Source organism: Anomaloglossus baeobatrachus, chromosome 10 (assembly GCF_048569485.1).
Source record: "Anomaloglossus baeobatrachus isolate aAnoBae1 chromosome 10, aAnoBae1.hap1, whole genome shotgun sequence".
In the NCBI taxonomy this organism is placed as follows: Eukaryota; Metazoa; Chordata; class Amphibia; order Anura; family Aromobatidae; genus Anomaloglossus; species Anomaloglossus baeobatrachus.
The window spans coordinates 49,737,717-49,759,859 of NC_134362.1; the positions used below are offsets into that span (position 1 = coordinate 49,737,717).

The 22,143-nt window shown below is 42.7% G+C and overlaps 1 protein-coding gene across 5 annotated transcripts in view; it reads left to right on the forward strand.

The window, feature by feature from the left end:
- Positions 1–2,186: 2,186 nt before the first annotated feature.
- Positions 2,187–22,143, forward strand: part of LOC142255156 (sodium/calcium exchanger 1-like) — a 137,846-nt gene continuing 117,889 nt past the window's right edge. For 2 of the 5 annotated variants that reach the window (XM_075326624.1, XM_075326628.1), the window contains exon 1: positions 3,114–3,541. In XM_075326624.1, coding sequence (XP_075182739.1) covers positions 3,419–3,541 — 123 coding nt within the window. In that variant the 5' untranslated portion in view covers positions 3,114–3,418. Of the gene's footprint in view, positions 2,207–2,651; positions 2,891–2,976; positions 3,076–3,113; positions 3,542–22,143 lie in introns of those variants that run through there. The other 3 variants (XM_075326627.1, XM_075326626.1, XM_075326625.1) reach the window with 3 other exon arrangements.

The following is a 22,143-nucleotide window of genomic DNA, read 5'->3' on the forward strand; positions in this document are numbered from 1 at the left end:
TTTGCTTGGTTACCCGATATTTACACTGGTTACCAGCGTACACGCTTACAGGGTGCCAGCGCTGGCTCCCTGCACACGTAACCAGGGTAAATATCGGGTAACTAAGCAAAGCGCTTTGCTTAGTAACCCAATATGTACCTTGGTTACCAAGCGCAGCGTCGCTGGTGGCTGGTCGCTGGTGAGATCTGCCTGATTGACAGCTCACCAGCCACCATGTAGCGACGCACCAGCGATCCTGACCAGGTCAAATCGTGGTTGTAATCGCTGGTGCGTCGTTTAGTGAGACGGTACCCTAACTTGCAGTGTAGGAAAACTATTTGCATCATGCTTTTAACAACACAGATAACTAAAACAATTGGCAAGCAAAAATTTGCATTAAAGGGAATCTGTCAGGTGCAATATGCACCCAGAACCACGAGCAGTTCTGGGTACATATTGCTAATCCCTGCCTAACCGTCCCTGTATACATTAGCATAGATAAAGGGAACTTTACAAAAAGTATTTCTAAAGATCTTTTTATGAGATGCTGATGAGTCAGGGACTAGTCGCAAGGGCATTAGTTCCCCTGACTAGTTCGTCCTCTTAGCATCTTAACACACCCACAGGGGCGTGCTCACATGCTATTCAATGCAGCTTCATCAGTGGTGACGCGTGTACCTGTGTCCACCGTCACCGCTGATCAGAAGTTCCGACACTAGACCTCTGTGAAGCCGGGATGCGTACATCCGGCTTCATAGTGCGCATGACCGGGCATTCTAATCAACGGTGACAGTTGACACAGGTATGCATGTCACCGCTGATGATGCTGCATTGAATAGCATGTTACCATGTCCCTGTGGGTGTGCTAACATGCTTAGAGGGCGGAATGAGCGCAGGAACTAACGCCCTTATGACTGGTCCCTGTGCTCATTAGCATATCATAAAGGATCTTTAGAAATTCTTTTTCTAAAGATCTATTTATGTTTGCTAATAGCTACAGGGTCAGTTAAGCAGGGATTAGCAATATGCACCCAGAACTACTCTCGGTTATGGGTGCATATTACACCTGAGAGGTTCACTTTAATTGTCCTGTGCTGCACCTGAACTCTCGGATGCACTTTAAAGGCCCCGTCACACACAGAGATAAATCTTTGGCAGATCTGTGGTTGCAGTGAAATCATGGACATATTGTTCCATTTGTACACCGCCACAAACCTGGCACTGATTGTCCACAATTTCACTGCAACCACAGATCTGCCGCAGATTTATCTCTGTGTGTGACAGGGCCTTTAGTCTAACTTTTTAACACCCTGGGCACGATTCATTATTGCATTTGTGCCTTTTTTGTTGAGTTCTTAGGTGACATGTACCTCCCTTTTTGCGTCCGCCTTATTTATCTCCCCATTTGCGCATTGTACACATGTTTTTGGTTTTTTTTATGTTTTCATTTGTTTTGTTTTTTTTAGTTCGACAGTGTTGGCAGAGTTTAGGGTTTGCAGATTTGTTTGCCTGAGTCATCAATTTCCAAATTTTGCTGCAAATCACACCCCCTGGAGTGATTTAATGTGCACCCGCAGCTTTGGCGCCAATTTTGTGACATTTTAGTGGAACGTGAGACCTTTTGTGCTGACAGTTGCAAAACAAATAAAAGGCAAACATAAAGAACATTTTTATTTTGTGCAACATTCATGAACCAAGGTGCGCCAAATTTGTTGCAAAAACCATCAGCGAGTGCCACAAGACAAAAGAAGTGACAAGAAATTGCAAATGATGAATCGGACCCCCCCCCCCCAGTTAAATGTATCTACTTTTTTCTCTTCATTGGTTCTACATTATTCATCCTGGCTATTATACTACAAGGTAATACTTCTTAATTATCTGCTGTGTCCTCGTGCCCTCCTTTATCCTCCGCTCCTCATTTGCTTGCACAAGTCAGGGCTGGACTATTGGCACATTCATCATTATTATTATTACTACCACCTTCTGTATCACAACTCTCATCCTCCTAAGATTGTGGACTCTCAAGACCTTTTTGGTTTAGAAGATTTGGCAAATAATGGTTGACACTATCTTTACATTTTGGATTCAATGATTGCATTTGCTAATCCTGATTGTGTAAAGCTTCTTCTTACACCAATTGTCTAATCATAATGACGGTGGGTTAGACATCGGATAGAATCTTTCTGGGGAAAAATGAGAGATGAATTCCTGTTCCGGCACGTGAGCGGTTAAGTGATGCTCTGATAGCATGGGATTAACGTCTAATATATCCCGTCACGCTTTTTACGGTCTCCGTCATTGGAAAATGTTCTCATTTATAATCTGGATTGGGATTTTGCTTTGTGCATGTTGACATTAAAGGATATATAATATTAGTGTGCATATGTTTAGTATTAGGCATGTGCAGCATATCCTCCTTGGTGTTAGCATCCATAGGCACCACCGTACACTGGAAGTATTGCACAAGATGCATGTAAAATGACATATGTACCATGTGAGTGTCTGTACATTGGGGTGTAGGTGGATTAGATAAGATATCCATACTGTGTTACTCTTTTTTCCCACGCTCGGCTATTTTTCTCGTATATCTAGTCTCCTTTCTCACCCCCCTCTTTTTCACAGACACATATATTCTGTCTCTTTCATTGCCTCTCTACACTCCTCTATCTCACACATTTCCCCCCTCCTCCGCCTCGCTCGCTCGCATCACAGTGCAGTGTGTATATGCTCATAGCTGCAGTATACAGGGACATAGGGATTTTTTTTCTTCTTGTGCAAGCATTGACACAGACGCGCACACACTCATGCCTGTTCACATGCCAGCAGACTTATGTTTTCACACATGCGTGTTCTCACACACGCCAGCTTGCCGTGCAGCTGAAAGGGAGATGCACAACGGTGGATTCGCAAGGTGACGACTCTTTGCAAATTTTGGGGGGAGAGGGAAGCTCGGAAGGGTAGGGAGGAGGTCTGCAGTAGAACGAGCGGAGAGGGGAAAGTGAATCAATAAGCCCCCGGTATTATGGGAATTACAGCGATAGCGCGTGTGGAAGAAAGGCAGGTGCATATACAGGGCTCAAGATGGAAAGAAAAAAGGTGAGCGAGGGCAATTGGCTACTAAACATGAAAGCTTAAAAGCAAATGGGCTGATGGAGGCGGGATGGGCACGAGTGGAAAACACAACTAGCCGGATTACGAGCGTGGGTCAGGAAAAGAGGGGCATTTATCAGGGAGTATGAGACCCTGCGAAAGATAATGGGCTCAGACATACAGGAAAAATCAACTAAGGGGAATGGAAAGGAGGGACGGAAGGAAACAACTTGAGATCGAGATTCCGAGCGAAATAGGACACAGCGGAATGAGAGGATTACAGGATTTATTGTTATTATTCAGAGGAAGAATATGAGCAGACTCGGAAAAAGGCCTTAAGTGAATTATAATGCGAAAACCTGAAGTTGGAAATTTGTGCCACTATTTATGCTATAAATTATTATGGATGGATGGGGAAAATCTTACCGGGAGGAATCCGTATCTGGGAGAGAGAATAATTTCAGAACATCAGGTACAGTGACAGGTGTCAATCAATATGTCCGTGTAACAGATGAGCAGCTTTGAAAGAGTATTAGAAAGGGGACGCTCGTGCATGAACGATTCTTAAAAAGGTTTGGGTTTTCTTGGTGTATCGTTATTTAGAAACTGGCACATTCAATATGTCTTGGAAAATGACACACTTTCTTATCCAAAGTGACACGGGAGCCGAGATTTCCTTGGCTTCTTCAAACATCTATACTAAATCACTAGGTAATTGCATAAGCAGTAGTTACCTAATAAACTTCTTTATCAGAATTGCTCTTATGCACAAGCTTCTCCATGATATGCCATTAGTGCTGCGGGGAATCCAAAGTCGTCAGTGGTCGCTTGTGAATTCATCTGCTCAATGCGCTCTTGTTTATAAAGCAGCAGTCACGGACTGACAGTATATCTGCAGGGTTATGAATACCCCAGGGTATTCCTATTGGGCATTTCTTGCTTGTAAACTGACCGTTTCCATTACAAGGTATGTATTAGGGAATTTTTATTCATGCACGCCCATACTATATTTAAGTACCCCTGTTTCCCCGAAAATAAGACAGTGTCTTATATTAGTTTTTGCTCCCAGAGATGCACTAGGTCTTATTTTCAGGGGATGTCTTATTTTTCCATGAAGAAAAAGTCACATTTATTGTTCAACAAAAAAATGAACATTTATTATATACTGTACAGTAGTTGTCGTCAAAAACCAGCATAAATAGACAAACTGTGAATCCTATCAAGAATTTCTTGCTACTACCATTATTTCCATGCTTCCAAACAAAAACTTTGCTAGGTCTTACTTCGGGGGGAGGCCTTATATTTAGCAATTCAGTAAAAACTCTACTAGGTCTTATTTTCAGGGGATGTCTTATTTTCGGGGAAACAGGGTAGATTGACCAAAAGCAAACCTAGAGTGTAAGTAGGCAATGGGGCATCTGGTAATGGAAGAATTGGTGAGAACTCAATGCCAGGCTTTGAACGGGAGTTAAAGAGGTCAAACCACCAGGATTTTCATATATAAACCACTGCAAGTGCTATACTGGCGCTATCATGCTGATTCTATACATACCTTTAGTTGTGACATCGGATGTATAGTTTCTGAAATACAGGCAAGTAAAGTTTGTGAAATGCACTGTTATTTAATGCTAGGTGCAACGGAATATCTAATAGGTGGGTTGGGTTTTGCTAGTTATTCCCGCCCCTGTCTGCCTGCCTGTCCTTCCTCCCCCTGTCTCTGTTATTACAGTGGGAGGAAGGAGGGAGGAAGGACAGGCAGCAGAAAGGGGCGGGAATAACTAGCAAAACCCGACCCATCTATTAGATATTCCGTTGCACCTCTCATCAAATAACAGTGCATTTCACAAATTTTACTTAACTTTATTTCAGAAAGTATATATCCGATCTCACAACTAAAGGTATGCATAGAATCAGCATGATAGCGCCAGTATAGCACTGACTTTAGTTTATATGTGAAAATCCTGGTGGTTGGTCCTCTTTAAGATGCCTGCCAAAGTGTATGTCACCACCAGAAATCCAGTATGAACATATTTGGTCACTATGGAATCTTGGTACTGGGATCCCTTGAAAATATGATGAAGATTGGTTCAATCAAATGTTAAAGAAATTGGATGGACTAGCTTGAAGGTCTTTATGTTAAAGAGAACCTGTCACATGGTATATAGAGAGGGAGTCGGTGAGTAGAATGATATATCGGTTCTTTGGAAATGGTTTGATAATTCTTGTATTTTTTCATTGAAATCACTGGAGTCCAGTGGGCGGTCCTAAAAATGATTGACAGCTATTTCTGCATGCACAGTCAGAAAGAGAAGACTGTCAATCACTGAATACATCCGCCCACTGGACTCATAAGCTAACACCAAGAGTTTCAATAAATAAAATGCAAGTTTTACTGAAACTTTTCCCCAAAAATGTATGTACAGTATATATCTGATCAGCTCATCCTGTTCTGTAACATCCTGCTTGCAGGTAAGAAAACATTTTCAACAGGACAGGTTCCCTTTAAAGATTGAATTTTTAGTTTTTTTCTCATCTTCTTAAGTTTAGCTTTCTATCATATAGATTTTTTTTGCTGATATTCTCTTTTATCGTTGCAATTTTATGTTTTCATTTGCTCATTCTCTGTTGCATTAAAGATTTTATCCACTATTTGGATAACTGCTGCTTAAATGCTGTTGTCCCCCAAGTAAAATGAAAAAAAGCTTATTCTCACCTCTACCGCCGCCGGCGATGACCTGGCAGCAACATCACCGGAACAGCGCCAGTGAGGTTGGCGGGTATAAGCCGTGTTAATTTTATTCAAGGGTCTTCTAATTAGTGGACAACTGCTTTAATGGGCTAGTCAGATAGGTGGGTCCCTGGCGGCTTCTCTCCGCCCGTTCCCCTGGATTGACAGGTCTCACCCTGCATTCCTCCTTGTAAAGGGAGAAATCTGCCATTCCAGGGGAGCAGGGAGCAGGCGGAGAGAAGCTCTCGGGTTTACTTTAATATACTCTGCATCTGCTGCATACACTATTGCCAGAGCAAATCGATTCTGAAAAGACAGGGCGTCCGTGTTTACATGGCTTTTATACATGAAGATGCATCCAGAGTGTAATTACCTGGGTCTCTGTAATAAAGATACTTGGCAGATCAACCACCAGTCTAATGTAAACCTTAAAGTGGTCTCATACCTTATTAGGGAAGTCTGTATTTCTAGAGGTAAGCCCTCTTCAATATTTGGATTTTTTTTGGCATTGTGGACATTGCTTACAAAGAGCATCTTTAACTTTAGCAAACCAACCCTGTACTGCATAACACAGATAATGAAAGTGCAGTGGAACCTTGGATTACGAGCATAATTGGTTCCGGGATTGTGCTCTTAAACCAAGTTACTCTTATATCAAAGCGAATTTTCCCATAGGAAGTAATTGAAACGCACACAATTCGTTCCACAACTCAGAAATATTTTCTGTATTTCTCCAAACTTATTACAGTAATACAAAATAATGTACTGTATTCATATAAAATTATTACAGTACACTAATACAACATACTGTGCAGTACAGTAAAAGCATATAAAACAAATTAAACTGTATGTTAGCTTAAGAGTACTTTACACACTGCGACATCGCTAGCGATCTCGTTAGCGATGGTAAATTCTAGATCGCAAGTGCGATCTTTTGAGATCGCACATGCGTAAAATGACCTATGTGCGATCTCGAAAGATCGCACTTGCGATCTAGAATTTCACATCGCTAACGGGATTGCTAGCGATGTCGCAGCGTGTAAAGTACTCTTAAGCTAACATACAGTTTAATTTGTTTTATATGCTTTTACTGTACTGCACAGTATGTTGTACAATAAAATTGTTGGTGTGCGGAAGATACAGTATAAGTAATGTGCTGTACTGGTTAGCAGAAAGAAAGTACAATACTGTGCCATAAATGCAAATTGATAGATATGCTGTATAGTATATACTGTATTGTACAATGGTATTTTGTGTACAGTACATATGTACAGAAATTTACCTACAGAGAGGGTCAGAACGTGGGGAAAGAACGGAATCAGAAGTGTACACGGTGAGTATTTTCTCTTTTTGCAAAGCATTGTTCTTAAACCAAGTTACACATTTTTAAAAAGCTTTGCTTGTCTTGCAAAACGCTCTCAAGCCAAGTTACTCTTAATCCAAGGTTCCACTGTATTTATATTGCTGCTGTGTAATGCTTGATTATCCCTGTGGTGGCGCTGCAGAGGAGTCAAACAACCAGGAATATGACACAGCCGTGTTTTGAAATTTCAAAGAGTTGATGCAAAAATCAGCAGTGACTACCACAAGTATCTGTATTAGGCCCAATTCTTTTTAATCTCGTAACCCTAGAACGCATACCTGGGGCCTCGCAGGCCTGCTAGGTCACTTGTTTTCTATGGTAGATTTTTATGGTTGCGCGTTCTAGGGTTAATTAAAGAATTAACCTTATGAGTGAATTGAAAGTAAAGTGATAGTTTTGGCTGAGAATACAAAACTTTGTAGGATAAAAAAACCCTGAGCTTTAGTGCATAATATTACTGAGGGGCCTAGGTAAGCTGGCCGCATGGGCAAAAGCATTGCAGATTAGGTTTAAGGCTATGTGCGCACTTTCCGTCGTCCTACATGCAGTTGTAAACGCACGTTTTAGCCTTAATTGATTTAGCCAAAGTTGCCTTTTTCAGAAATTTAGCGCAGAAAACGCATTCGTATTTACCGCGTTTTAGATGCGTTTTTAGCGCTTTTTCCATGCGTTTTCACAGATGCGTTTTGAACATCAAAACACTGCTAAATAAAGATTAAATAATCAAACAGAATGAAAAAAGAGAAAAAAAAGGGACAAATCTATATTAATGGGAAAAATAATGGAAAAAGATATATTTAATAAAATTATAGCGTTAATATACATTTTATTGGTAAAATAGCAATAAATGCATATTATTCTTAAATTTAATTGTCGGATTATGTGTGTGTGTAAAGGGACATATCAAATCATTATTTTGATGTTCAAAAAGCATGCGTTTTGGTAGTCCAAAACGCATGTTTTCTGCAATGAAAAAGCAGGTAAAACGCAGGAATTTTGATATTTCTTGCTTTTTGCTACTTCTCATTGACTTCAATGTTAACAAAACGCACCACAAATGGCAAAAACAATTGACAGGGTCCTTTTCTGAACGCATGGTTTTTGACCAAACTTATGCAAATTTTGAGATGCGTTTGGAAACGCAAAGGGCGGACAAGAAATCATGAATTCTCATTGTCTTTAATGGAAAACCAAAACGCATGCATTTGGGCACAAAAACGCTGCAGTTCAAAACTGATCCTAAACGCACCTGAAACGCAGGTGAAAACTGAAAGTGCGCACATAGCCTTACACTGATAAATGTAGAGTAATGCACCACAGCCGGACTAATCCTATTGCTGCATATGCAATAAATGGAAATATACTCAGGATTACAGAACAGAAGGACTTGAGTAGTCTGGTTACAAGTAAGCTAAGCAGCAGTACTCAATGTCAGGCAGCAGCTGCAAAAGCAAACAAGAGTTTAGGTTGTAAGACAGAAAAATCTGTGAATCCAATATATTATTACCCCTCTATAAATCACTTGTGAGGCCACATCTTGGTCCAGTTGTTGGCTCCATGTTCTAAAAAGGATTTTGGAAAACTAGAGTCAGTTCAAAGTTGGACAAATAGATGATTACATGGGAAGGTCTCTTCTATAACGAGTGGTTGGAAAAGTTGGGCTTCTTTAGGTTAGAAAAAGACACCTTACATGCGATCACATTTATGTGACGCCCTGACAACTGACAAATTCAGGGTGTCACAGATGACTGCACCCCTCTCTGGTGCAGGAATCCCTTCTCCTTGGCCTTCCATCAAAACCCCACACACAGGTACAACATCAGCCACAAAAGCCTAGTCACCCCCCCGGGACAATAGGGACACACCAGTGGGCGGGGCCAAGCAGATGGTGACGCCCACCTAGGGGTTCTGAGGTGTCAGGGGAGGGAACAAGTCAGTCAAGCTTAGGGAAGCGGGGAGTAAAGTTTAAGCTGAGAGTTTAGTGTGGACAGTCGAAGTGTGGAGTAGACTGAGGAGTGTGAAGTGAAGTGTAGTCGGAGGTTGTAGCCCCCGGACTACTGGACTACCAGAGACTGACTAGGTGGCAGACGGCAGAGCAGGGCCACAGGCGACGGAGATCTGGTTGCGGGAGACCTAAAGTGGACCGGGGCAGGGTTGTAGCCCGCCGGTGCCGACAGCGGGAATCCGGTCCGGAGGCCGTGCACAGTCGGGGTACCTGGACCCTAGAGCGAGGAAGGTTGCAAGCCCCTCTCCAATTCACCAGCCGGGGAAAGGTTCCAGACATTGTCGCGTTGACAGCCCAGATAAAGCGAAACGGAAGCCCAACGAGAGGGGTAGGGCGTCTGCAAGTGCCTACAGAGATCCCACGGGTCAGCTTTCGCGGGCCACAGCTCCCATAGTAAACAAACACCGGGAGTTGACTTCTCCCGTTTTAGGCGGATTAAGTCACCACACAAAAAAACACAAGTGCAGGAGGGAGGGCCCCTGCCCTGTCAGCCCGTGTGTGGGACCTGAGCACACCCCTCCAGAAGCTACCGGCATCTGGCCTTGGTTTACAGTACAGACTTTCTGTGCTTTATTTCAATTGTGAGTACAACGGTACCATCCGGTCCCTTCCTAAAGACTGCTCCCTGCAATCCCTCACCTTACCCTGGGCCCCGGGACTACACCTCCCCTACCCGTGGAGGGGATCCCACCTTGCTGCCCCGCTCGATCAGCCCCGGGCATCCCCTTACGAAGGCAGCGGCGGTGTCACCATCCATCACCGCAACCCACGGGTGGCGTCACTGACAAAAACTCTCTCCCCTGTAAATAAATCCCCTTTTTTACTCGTGGGCGATGGACGGCTGCGCGAGCCCGAGTCCGGCTGCCACTCGAGCCACAGCAACCGCCCGGATCCGAGCGCATCGAGCGGCCCCCCCCTGTTGTGGTCTGTCCCCCGCCCGTGACATTTACATGTATAAATACACGTGGCACATGACATTCCTTACAGGGATCTTACAAAGGACCAAGAGAGATGCAATAAATGAGGGGGAAAATAATTCCAGCATATGTAATGAGGAAAGGGTTTTTTCTGTTAAAGTAGGCAGACTGTGGAATGCCCTACTGCAAAAGATAGTAATGGCAGACACTATATCAGCACTGTATCAGAATGCTTTTCTAAGAACCAAAAGCATTGTTATAAATAATCTAGTGATAGATAATGCATAATTGATCAAGACAGGCTGCTCTTAATAGACCTTTGTCCTTTTCCAACCTATCAATCTATGTAAGTAATTATAGTAAATTGCAGGGGTCCCAGCAAGGCGATATTCTGTTCTCAGCTATTGTTGAAGTACCATTCTAACAAATGGGGATTGCCCAGAGTGGAGAACCCCTTTAAAGGGAATCTGTCACCAGGTTTTTAAAACCTAAACTGAGAGCAGCATGATATAGGGACAGAGATCCTGATTCCAGCAATGTGTCCCTTACTGAGCTGCTTAGTGTAGTTTTGATAAAATCACTATTTTATCAGCAGGAGATTATATACATATGCTTGACCTGCTGCGAGAGTCTAACCACACACCCACCTTTGATTGGAAGATTATCACTGGTAAACCTGCAGCCATGCAGTCCCGCCACGCCCCCACCACTGATTGGTAGCTTTCTGCCTATGCACTGTGTACACAGAAAGCTGCCAATCAGTGATGTGGGCAGGGTTATACAGAGCTCAGCTTTCAGAGAACTGGAAGATCTGCAGCAGAGAAAACAGTTTTTATTCAAAACTGTAGCACCCAGTTAAGTAAGTGACACATCGCTGGAATCAGGTTCTCTGTCCCTATATCATGGCGCTCTCAGGTGTGGTAAGTAAAACCAGTGAGAAATTCCCTTTAAGAATGGTTGCTTATAGTGGACAGTAGCAAAGTATCAGCTGGGCCTTCCTTCACTCACGGCAAGGGTCCAGTTTAATTGCTCTAACTGGGAAATGTGACCAACATTGATCTTATCTGTCAACGTTGGTGTTTTGTGGTTATTATTGCTGATTGTGGGTGATGGTCTTTGCAGCTATGACCAGTATTGGTCAGAGGTAACATCAGATGGACATTTTCAGTGCCTAGTATATTAACTGCACTGTAATCTGGCATTGATAAGCACATTGCAGCTTCATTGCCAGGTTCTGTCACATTATAGTGAAGAGATTTAGCGCACGCCAGTTTTTACGTTAGCATTAAATATACAGCTACACAAAAGCTCTCGCCATACAAATGAATGGCGAACTGCTGGGAAGTGACAGGGATGCAGCAAAAGAAAAGAGCAGCTTTTTAAATCATGCAGCATCTGGGAAGAGCAGAAAAAGGACTTATGTGAAAACCTTCTCCACAGGACTCAATGTTATCTCAGCTACCCGTGTCACATAGAGCTTAATCGCTCTCGCTGGCTGCTTTTTTAGCAGAATTCACGTGAACTGTCAGAGCATAAAGAACAGCAACTGTTAAAACAATGCTGTAGCACAAGGATCAAAACATTACCTCTAGTTTCAGGATGCAACCTTGTGATTTTATGGGTATATTCACATTCAATTTGCAATTGTTTTTTCTAAAAAAAAAAAAAAAAAAAAAAAAAGCAAAAATTTTGGATGGATCAAATTATGGCATGCTGCACAAGAACTTCATTGGGCATAAAAAGTCTACACACTCCTGTTAAAATGTCAGTTTTTTTGTCATGTAAGAAAAATCATACCAAGAAGAATCCTTTTAGAACTTATTCCATCTTTAATTTCACCCATAATCTGTGCAGTTCAGTAATAAACACTCAAATAGTATTGAGTGGAAAAAGAAATAACTATACTAATGTGATTACGCAAATATGCACACCCTTAGGCCTCAGTTCCACTTGCGATTTGCACAGATGAGTACAATTCTATAAGGCTGGGGCCACACGAGGCACTAGTGCGATCCTCGCATGACACTCGGCTCACGCTGGCAGTACAGCAGAGCAGAGTGTCATGCGAGTGTCCCTACGACTGCGGTCCGACTGTGCGAGCGGACCTCAGCTGCGGGGGGTGGGCCGGAACTGAGGAGGGGTGGGCCAGCGCTGAGGAGGGGCGGGCCGGCACTGAGGAGGGGCGGGCCGGCACTGAGGAGGGGTGGGCCAGCTCTGAGGAGGGGCGGGCCGGCACTGAGGAGGGGTGGGCCAGCGCTGAGGAGGGGCGGGCCGGCACTGAAGAGGGGAGGGATTTATCTCCTCTCCTACGTAGCCGGCTATTGCCATTCTCGCACTGCACTCGCGGTACACCGGTGTACCGTGAGTGCAGTGCGATTTTTCTCTCGCCCCATAGACTTGAATGGGTGCGAGAGAAAGAGTCTCGCATTACAACCGCAGCATGCTGCGATTGTTGTCTCGGTTCAGTTAGGGCTGAGAAAATAATCGCTCATGTGCGCTGACACACAGGCTAATATTGGTCCGAGTGGGATGTGATGTTTTATCGCACTCCACTAGCACCATTTTTCTCGCCGTGTGGCTTAGGCCTAAAACATTGGACTGCACTCACACCGGTGAAAAACTATGGGCAGTGTCCATCTGCAATTAATTAATTATGCCATATCAGCATGAGAAATGAATCACAGCATGCTGTGTTTGACAGCAAATCTCGGCTCACACGCACCCATACAAGTCTATAGGTGCGTGTGACACATCGCACTGCATTCACATGTCATACAAGTGCAGTGCGATATACAGCGAGAAAGGCCGTGGAGGAGAGGTAAGAGGAGGAGAGGAAAGCAAGATCGGATCACAGTTGCATGACCCTCGGCTCACACTTGCAGTAGAGGGTCATTAGCATATCACTCCCGATGCATTTGACATTGTGGAACCGAGGCCTTAAATGAATACAGTACTTGGTTGAAGAACCCTTCAAATTTATTACAACTGGGTATTAGTCTATAAGCATGGCACATCTAGAATTTGCAATCTTTGCTCACCCTTCCTTGCAGCAGATCCAAATTTGTCAGATTGTGAGCACCCTCTTCCAGTCAATGCACAGATCATCAATTGTATTCAAGTCTGAGCCCTGGCTCGGTCATTCCAAAACTTCCATCTTTTTCTAGCGAAACCTCTTTTTTGTTGATTCGGAGCTATGCTTAAGTTTGTTGTCTTGCTTAAGGGTTAAATTCATGTTCAGCTTTTTAGCAGTACTTGGCAGAAATTCCTGCAGCTCCTTTAATGTTCCTCCTTTAATGTTGCTCTTAACAGCCTCCTGGACCAATTTTCTTTTTGCCAGTTCTTGGTAATATCACTATTGTGCTAAATTTAAGCCACTTCTTGATGACTGTCTTCACAGTGTTCCAGGGTATGTCGAATGCCTTGAAAATTTGTTTGTACCTTTCAACAGTGAGATCCCTTTGCTGTGTTGCAAGCTGTTTTCAGACCACAACTTTTGCTGTAAAATGCAACCAAGAAAAAGTCAAGAGAACAACTTCACTTTATAAGATGTTAATCAGAATCACTGTATATGTTGTCAGCTGCGTATCGACTACTATGTGACATTAGTGTAAATGTGATTAGCTAATTCTGAACAAATCCCCAATTATAACAGGGCGCCCACACTTATGCAAACACATTATTTTAGTTTAGTTGTTTTTATTCCCCCCCCCCTAATATCAATTTGTTTCTCAATGGACTTGTGCAGAATATGGGGCACATTAAAGATAGAAAAAGTCATGAAATTACTCTTTTTTTATTTGTTTTTTTTACATGACAAACACCTTGCATTGTAACAAGGGTGTGTAGACTTTTTAAATACACCGTATATCATCATCTGTCAAAAATAGTAGAAATAATGAGCAACATCAGTCACATTCATGCAATATGCCATGTTATAGCACTTAAGTGATGTGTTTTATTGGAGACACTTTACCCAATACGTTAGCTAATCTGTAATGTATACCATTTATACTAATCTCCTGTGTAGCTATATTCTGTGAGTAGGGGTGCATTAAGCAGACAGTATTTTACATAAGTATTATCTGATTATATTTCTTGGAAAACATGGAAGATACAGGAAGGTGGCAGGAAAACCTTTCCAGTAATGGGATCTGCTCCTATTAGATATTTTCAGAAGACAGGTGCCATAAACTGTGCTGCTATAATGCTGACAGTACCAGGAGCGTAGCCTAGGAAGAATTGCATTCTGTAGACAGGGCTTTTCCAAGTTTATAGCTATTCCTATAATACAGCAGGGGTCAAGGGAAATTTAAAGGGGATTCATCACAAATGTGAAGTGGTGAAATGCTGGAGATAGATATCAGGAGATTTCGTTGGTGGGGTCATTAAGCTTGAGTACCTGTCACTTTACAATGCCAAATCCCTTTTGGCAATACTTAAAGATTTCCAATGTATCATTATCAATTATAATTGGAATAGAGATCTTTGATACCGATACATTGTAAATAATCATTATTAGTGTTTTATCAGAGATTCCTAATGGGGCTGGCTCTAATTTTATGTGACCTCTTTAGCAAATCCCTCTTCCCATTTGATTTTTCCTCCTCGCCTTCAAGAAGTACAAAACAAAAAATGAGCTGTAGTTACATAGGTTGAAATAAGACCTAGGTCCATCTAGTTCAATCTTCCTTCATTAATTATATTTTGCCACTAAATCATTTATAACTGACAATGTTGTGTGTACTGAGGAAATCATCCAGCCCTGATATAAAAGCTGTTATAGTATCTGCCATTACTACCTCTTGTGGTCGGCATTCCACAGTCTGACTGCTCTAACTGTAAAGAACCCTTTCCTATTTAGCTGCCAGAATCGCCTTTCTTCCACTCGCAGTGAGCGCCCCCTGGTCCTTAGTATTTGGAAGGAATAAGTTTGAAAGGAATTGACCATAATGCAGCCATTTTTATTTTTTTCTATTTTGTTGTTCACTGTAGGTAATACATACAGTATTAAGATATTTTAGTAGTTTGCACAGTTAAGCAAAACCAAATATGTTCATTTATATTATTTTATAGATTTTATTTTTGAAAAATATTCATTTTTTTATACCAATAGGTGGCGCTAAAGTTCGTCTCTTTCTTCCCTGCATAGACAATATGAATATTTCCCCTAGGGGCATTACAGCTATAAGACAATCACTGGCAGCCAGATTGGTTTGTCAGTCTTCGCAAGGAGAAAAGTTTTCCCCTTAGACCCCACTATAGCTTCTCATAAGCCAGATCAGATCCCATACTTTGCACTGACGAGGGGCAATCACTCCGAAACACCGTGTCTGCAAATTGGGGTCTTGATCTGCTATAAATCCTAAGGGGCACTTTGCACGCTGCGACATCGCAGGCCGATGCTGCGATGCCGAGCGCGATAGTCCCCGCCCCCGTCGCAGCTGCGATATCCTTGTGATAACTGCCGTAGCAAACATTATCGCTACGGCAGCTTCACATGGACTCACCTGTCCTGCAACCGTCGCTCTGGCCGGCGACCCACCTCCTTATTAAGGGGGCGGGTCGTATAGCGTCACTGCGACGTCACACGGCAGGCGGCCAATAGGAGCGGAGGGGCGGAGATGAGCGGGATGTAAACATCCCGCCCACCTCCTTCCTTCCGCATATCCTACGGAAGCCGCAGTGACGCCGGTAGGAGATGTTCCTCGCTCCTGCGGCTTCACACACAGCGATGTGTGCTGCCGCAGGAACGAGGAACAACATCGGACCGTCGCGTCAGCGTAATCATGGATTACGCCGACGCTGCACCGATGATACGATTACGACGCTTTTGCGTTCGTTAATCGTATCATCGCGCCTTTACATACTACGATGTCGCATACGATGCCGGAAGTGCGTCATTTTCAATTTGACCCCACCGACATCACACCTGCGATGTTGTAGTGTGCAAAGCCCGCCTTAGTCATATGACAAGGCTCGTTAAAGGGCTTCTTTTAACTTTTAGGATTGCTACTTCCAATAGATGGAATAGCTAGAGTTTGTCTCCTACCTCCCTGGAGAAACAATTTGAACTTTTTTATATAGATATTTTATTGATCTTTTTTGGGGACTTGAACTTGGGATCACTTGATTGGTTGTACTCTACACAGCAATACTATAATATTGCATTGTATTGTAAAATTACTTTATTCACATATGGTAGACACGTGGACCTTTGACATCCCTCAGTCATGTTGCAAAGTGAGGGGGATGGAGGCGATGGGCATCAGAAGGGGCACTTTTACCCATTTTCAGCTTCTTAAATGTCAGATTGACACGATTCATAGCGGAATCAAAGAGGTTAAACAACTGGTGCAATCGGAGCTAGCACCTATCATAACATTAAGGCCATGTGCACACACTTTTTGATGCGGTTTTAGGTGTCACAAATCTGCATGCCTATCCTTATACCAGCAAAGTCAATGAGAATTCTGAAGTATTGTGCACACATTGCTTATATTTTCCTTGCAGATTTGGTGCAGAAAATAATATGCAGCTGTCAATTCTTGGTGCATTTTTGCCTGCTCTACATTGATCAACATTTGATGTTTTTTTTTTGTAAGGGGTGCACCATGCCACTAGAACAGTGTTTTACAAAAGAAGCACATAAAACCTTTTGCCCAAACCGTGATGATCATAATTAGAGAACAGCAATGACTGTAGCACAGGGAAAGCTTTTCAGTAAATTTTCTGCAGATAACAACAGTCACCAATCAGTAGGACCTGTACAGGCTGTCACTGGGAATGACTTCAGCACATCTACAGCCACAGGACATCACTAGTCTCTCACACTGCTCTGGTGTGATTTTGGTCCACTCTTCCAGACTCTTCCACAGTTCTTTGACTGTTGTGGGTTTCTTGGCCATAACTTTGTCATCAAGGATTTTCCAGAGGTTTTCTGTTGAGTTTAGATCAGGACTTTGGGCGGACATTTCATTGTTTCAATGTTTTCTGTTTCAAGGAACTGCTTTACCCGTTTTGCTGTGTGCCAGGGGGCATTGTCCTGCATGAAAATTGCTGGCTGATTGAGTGATTAAAGCAAGTAAGGAACCATCTGTTGTTGAAGAAGGTTCTTATACACACTTGCATTCACTCAGCCATGTGGCTGTATGAGAGGTCCAGCTCCTGCTGCAGAAATCATTCCCCAAACCATGACACTTCCTCCAACTTTCACTGACTTCTTAACATACTTTGTGTTCAGTCTTTCCCCCGTTTGTCGACAAACATAATGTTTCCAATCAGACCCAAATAAATTAAACTTGCTTTCATCACTAAATTGAACTGTGGACCACTTCTCCTCTATCCATGCAACATGATCCACACCATAGGTGAGTCTAGCCTTTTGATTATTTCTGCTAATGAGAGATTTGGTCACTGCAGAGTGGGCTTTTAGTCCAAATGCTTTTAAACATCATGACACTTTATGAAGAGACAGATCCTCACCCTGTTCACTCTATTGAGAGTCTCTAAATTATCCTGTCCTCTCTTGCATTTGTCTTTTAAGGTCATCCAGCCTTCTTGTGGGACTTGAAAGAGTTTGTGATGTTGTTAAGATACAATATTCTCGAAATCACAAAATTGGAACTACCAACTTCTCTTCCTATGGCTGATAAGGTCACCCCTTTGGCCTTCATCTGGACAACCTGCTGCCGGAGGGTTTCAGTCACTTTGGAACGGCACACCATTTTTGCAACGTCAGTGCAAACGGGAAAGTTAGGCTGCCAGTTACATAGGGTTTGTCAGATAATGAAGGAAATTAGGTGCAAGATTAACACCAATAACTTGCAGGTATCTGAAAGTGTTCTCTAATTTTGGTCAGTGTTCTTTTTCTTTTATCTCATTTACATTTTTATTATGCGCTTTACAATAAATTCAATTTATGAAATAAGTTTAAGATATTACTAGCTTACTCATATGAGGATATAATCACATTAGGACTACACAATGATCTTATCAGTTACGAAAATGTGTGTTGTTTTCTAATTTTGATCTCTAGTGTATGCCAGTAAACATGAGTGTCAAATGTTGCAAATTGAAACCTTGGCATTGTGGACCTCACAGGAGATTTGGGACCCGGGGCTTGTCCGGCACAGCCGTCCCTGATTCCTACTAATGAGATGGACATGAAGACTGTCCTAGTTCTGTAAGGCTACTTTCACACATCAGTTTTTTCGCATCGGGCACAATCCAGCGTGTGCCTGATGCAAAGGATCCGGCGCAGAATATACAAAAACGGATGCGCCTGATCCTTTTTTTTTTATGGATCCGGTATACCTGATTCGTCAAAAAAACGGATCCGGCGCATCCGTTTTTGCATCCGTTTCGTCCGTTTTTTTTGCCGGATCTGTTTTTTTACGATACATTGGAGCATGCTCAGTTTAAAAAAAAAACGGATTCGGCGGCCGCATCCGTTTTTTGCTGCATTACGCCAGATCCGGCATCCATAGGCTTCCATTGTAAATCACGCCGTATCGCGCCGGATCTAGCGCAATGCGTTTTTTTGTCAGAGACAAAAAACGTTACAAGAGACGTTCCATCCGGCTGCCGCATTAGCCATTTACACCGGATCCGGCACGATGCGGTTTTTTGTCAGAGACAAAAAACGTTACAATGGACGTTCCATCCGGCCGCCGCATTAGCTAATTATGCCGAATCCGGCAAAAGCCGGATGCAAAGCAATGCCATCCAGCACAATCCGGCGCTAATACAAATCAATGGGGATAAAACGGATCCGATTTATCCGTTTTTTTCCCGGATTTTGCCTGATGGAAAAAAACTGATGTGTGAAAGTAGCTTAAGCAATACTACCTGGTGCCAAAGGGATTCTAGGGATCCCTCAGTCTTGATCCCATTCTTCTAAAAACCAGTGATGGATAAAAAATGATCATGGACGCCACCGATGCAACAGGGAGAAACCCTGACAATAGCAACGTATTAGAGAACGACTGTTTAATCAGAACATTATTACAGTAAGGTAACCAAAAGTAAATTAATTTCCCCTGGATAGAAAATAAAATATGTTGATTATAACACCCAATGAGTGATATAAAAGCAAAATATATTCTACAATCCTAGATTTGTGAAGGAGGTGAATTAGTATAAGGATGGGCAGGGTGACATTTTATATTTCAGTGGCAGAATAAGCCCGAATTCTGTATGGCACCCGGATCTAGGAAACTGTGTGAACATTTCAGCACAATACCCCAGTGTGAATACAGAATATATTATACTCTTATGTGAGGCCCAGCCAGATCCCCTGTGCCGAGGGATTATGTCTGCATACTAAGTGCGGAACATGGTGCTCTATATAAAATGAAAGAATAAGTAGAATAACTGGTCATCATGACAGGCTCCATATAGATGTGGACACCAATTACCTGGTAAATGGTCCCCAGGGTATATAAAGGAATAAGAAAAATGGTGTAACAACCTGCAGCTCCTTATAAACCTATATAGAGAAGTATTTGTCATCATGACCCCTTTTGGCTGCTCATCGACTTGATGAGGGGAGCGCCTATGGGGAATTGTGTATTTGAAAGGCAACTTTTCGTCCAGACAGCACTAGTGATGGTGTGCAGGGGGGTGTTTAGTGGTCACATCATCCCCTAGCTTATTTTATATTTAATTGGTCCAATCCTGGTAATTGGTTCCCTTTCTACAATTTCTGTATGTTCTCTAGTTTAGACAATACTTAAAAATACGGTTTTGTGTGTGTTCCGGATGAATGGTGGTGTAAAACTCTTGGAAACCTTTACCGCTACCTATGCAAATTAGGCTTGCGGAAGTCCAGGGCTCCACTTGACATGCATAGCTGGTCATGTCGTTGGCTTTTTGCATATTTTATTTCCCAGGAAACACTGCATGGTCTATAATTCTCCCTACGCCAGCCATCTACAGTACTCCCCATCTAGGGCCTCCCAGCCAATCTCTTTCTTTGTACAAAAGGCAAGAAACCAGAATCAGCAGTCTGCAAATGGAAGAGTGTATTGTCCTTTTGGAGTAGATTCTGGTTTGGATTCTTATCCTAAGTCACATATGTCAAACTCTGGCCCCCAGGCTGATTTTATTTGGCTTGTGATGCCAGGCACCCATTATTTGGTATGGAGAACTATGTGGGCACATTATTTTGTATGGAGGATTATGTGGGGCCCATTATTCCATATGGAAGACTATACGGGGCCCGTTATTCTGTATGGAGGGGTATGTGGGGCCCATTATTCTGTATGGAGGGCTATGTGGGGACATTATTCTGTATGGAGGACTATGTGTGTCCCATTATTCTGTATGGAGGGCTATGTGGGGTCCATTATTCTGTATGGAGGGCTATGTGGGGCCCATTATTCTGTATGGAGGGCTATATGTGGGGCCCATTATTCTGTATGGAGGGCTATGTGGGGCCCATTATTCTGTATGGAGGGCTATATGTGGGGCCCATTATTCTCTATAGAGGATTATGTGGGGCCCATTATTCTGTATGGAGGACTATGTGGGGCCCATTATTCTGTATTAAGCGCAACATGGGGCCCATTATTTTGTATGGAGGACTATGTGGGGCACATTATTCTGCATGAAGGACTATGTGGGGCACATTATTTTGGATGAAGGACTATGTGGGGCCCATTATTCTGTATGGAGGGCTATGTGGGGCCCATTATTCTGTATGGAGGAATATGTGGGGCCCATTATTCTGTATGGAGGGCTATGTGGGGCCCATTATTCTGTATGAATGGTTATGTGGGACCCATTATTCTGTATGGAGGGCTATGTGGGACCCATTATTCTGTATGGAGGTCTATGTGGGGCCCATTATTCTGCATAAAGGACTATGTGGTGCCCATTATTCTGTATGGAGGACTATGTGGTGCCCATTATTCTGTATGAAGGGCTATGTGGGGCATATTATTCTGCATGGAGGCCTATGTGGGGGCCATTATTCTGTATGGAGGATTATGTGGGGCCCATTATTCTATATAAAGGACTATGTGGGGCCCACAAGTAGATGGCCATATGGCCATGACTTTGTCCAAGTTTTTAACTTTGGCCCTCTGTGTATTTGAGTTTGACATCCCTATCCTAAGTCATGTGACAAGGCTTTTTGCAGGGTCAAAATTGACTGATAGATTTGCAACCTCCTATAGGTCATAACCTTGAGACCCTGATTACAACCTTTGAGAAGAAGTTATTTGTATAGTTCACTGTAAAGACATCCAGTTGGTAGGCGTCTAGGATAACATTCACAAGCTCGCTCTAATAAAGGTTCAGTAGGGATCGAAACCGTATCCATTTCTTGTTATATGGAGCAATATATACAAACTCTGAGAGCTGTGGTCAATCTTCTATGTATCGACCATTCCTACCATGGTTGCACCCGATAAAAGCCAGAAGTGCCTAATCATATTGAATAATCATTTATTTAGTTGGTTAGAAAACGTTTTGAGAACCAGTTGCCCCTATAAGCCAACTGAGAAAGCTAACTGTTAGTTTTGCTTACTGAACTAAGACAGTCTCCATGTTCATTTTATAGGCAAGAAAGTGGTGACAGACTCTCCTAGGCACCATTGGCAATCAGCTGAATTGTGATGGAACACATTAAGACAGTGGGTATGAACAATGTTAGCAAAATAGAGGTTAATGAAGTAGTTTATAGAGATGAGTTGGGAACTAATGACCTGTGTGAGCTTTACTTTTAATGTATTCAGGCTCAGCCTGACTTGATGATGGTGAGATAATTAAATTGGTTTGGCCTTGTGCACCAAAGATATGGAGCGCTTCTACTCATTCTGCTTATGTCACGAACTTCCTATCAGTTAAACTATGTATATAGAAGTGACACGATGTTTCTGGCACACGAGCCAAGGATAGAATGTCATGTTTCCTTACGTTAAATTAAACCAGGATGAAACCACACCCTAAAAATGCTCAAAGCAGTGATCATAAGCATTTCTATAGCAAAACAACTTGCTGTTCATTTGTTCAGTCTTCTGATTGTCAGGCCTTACACATTAAATGTATGTTTTCTTTT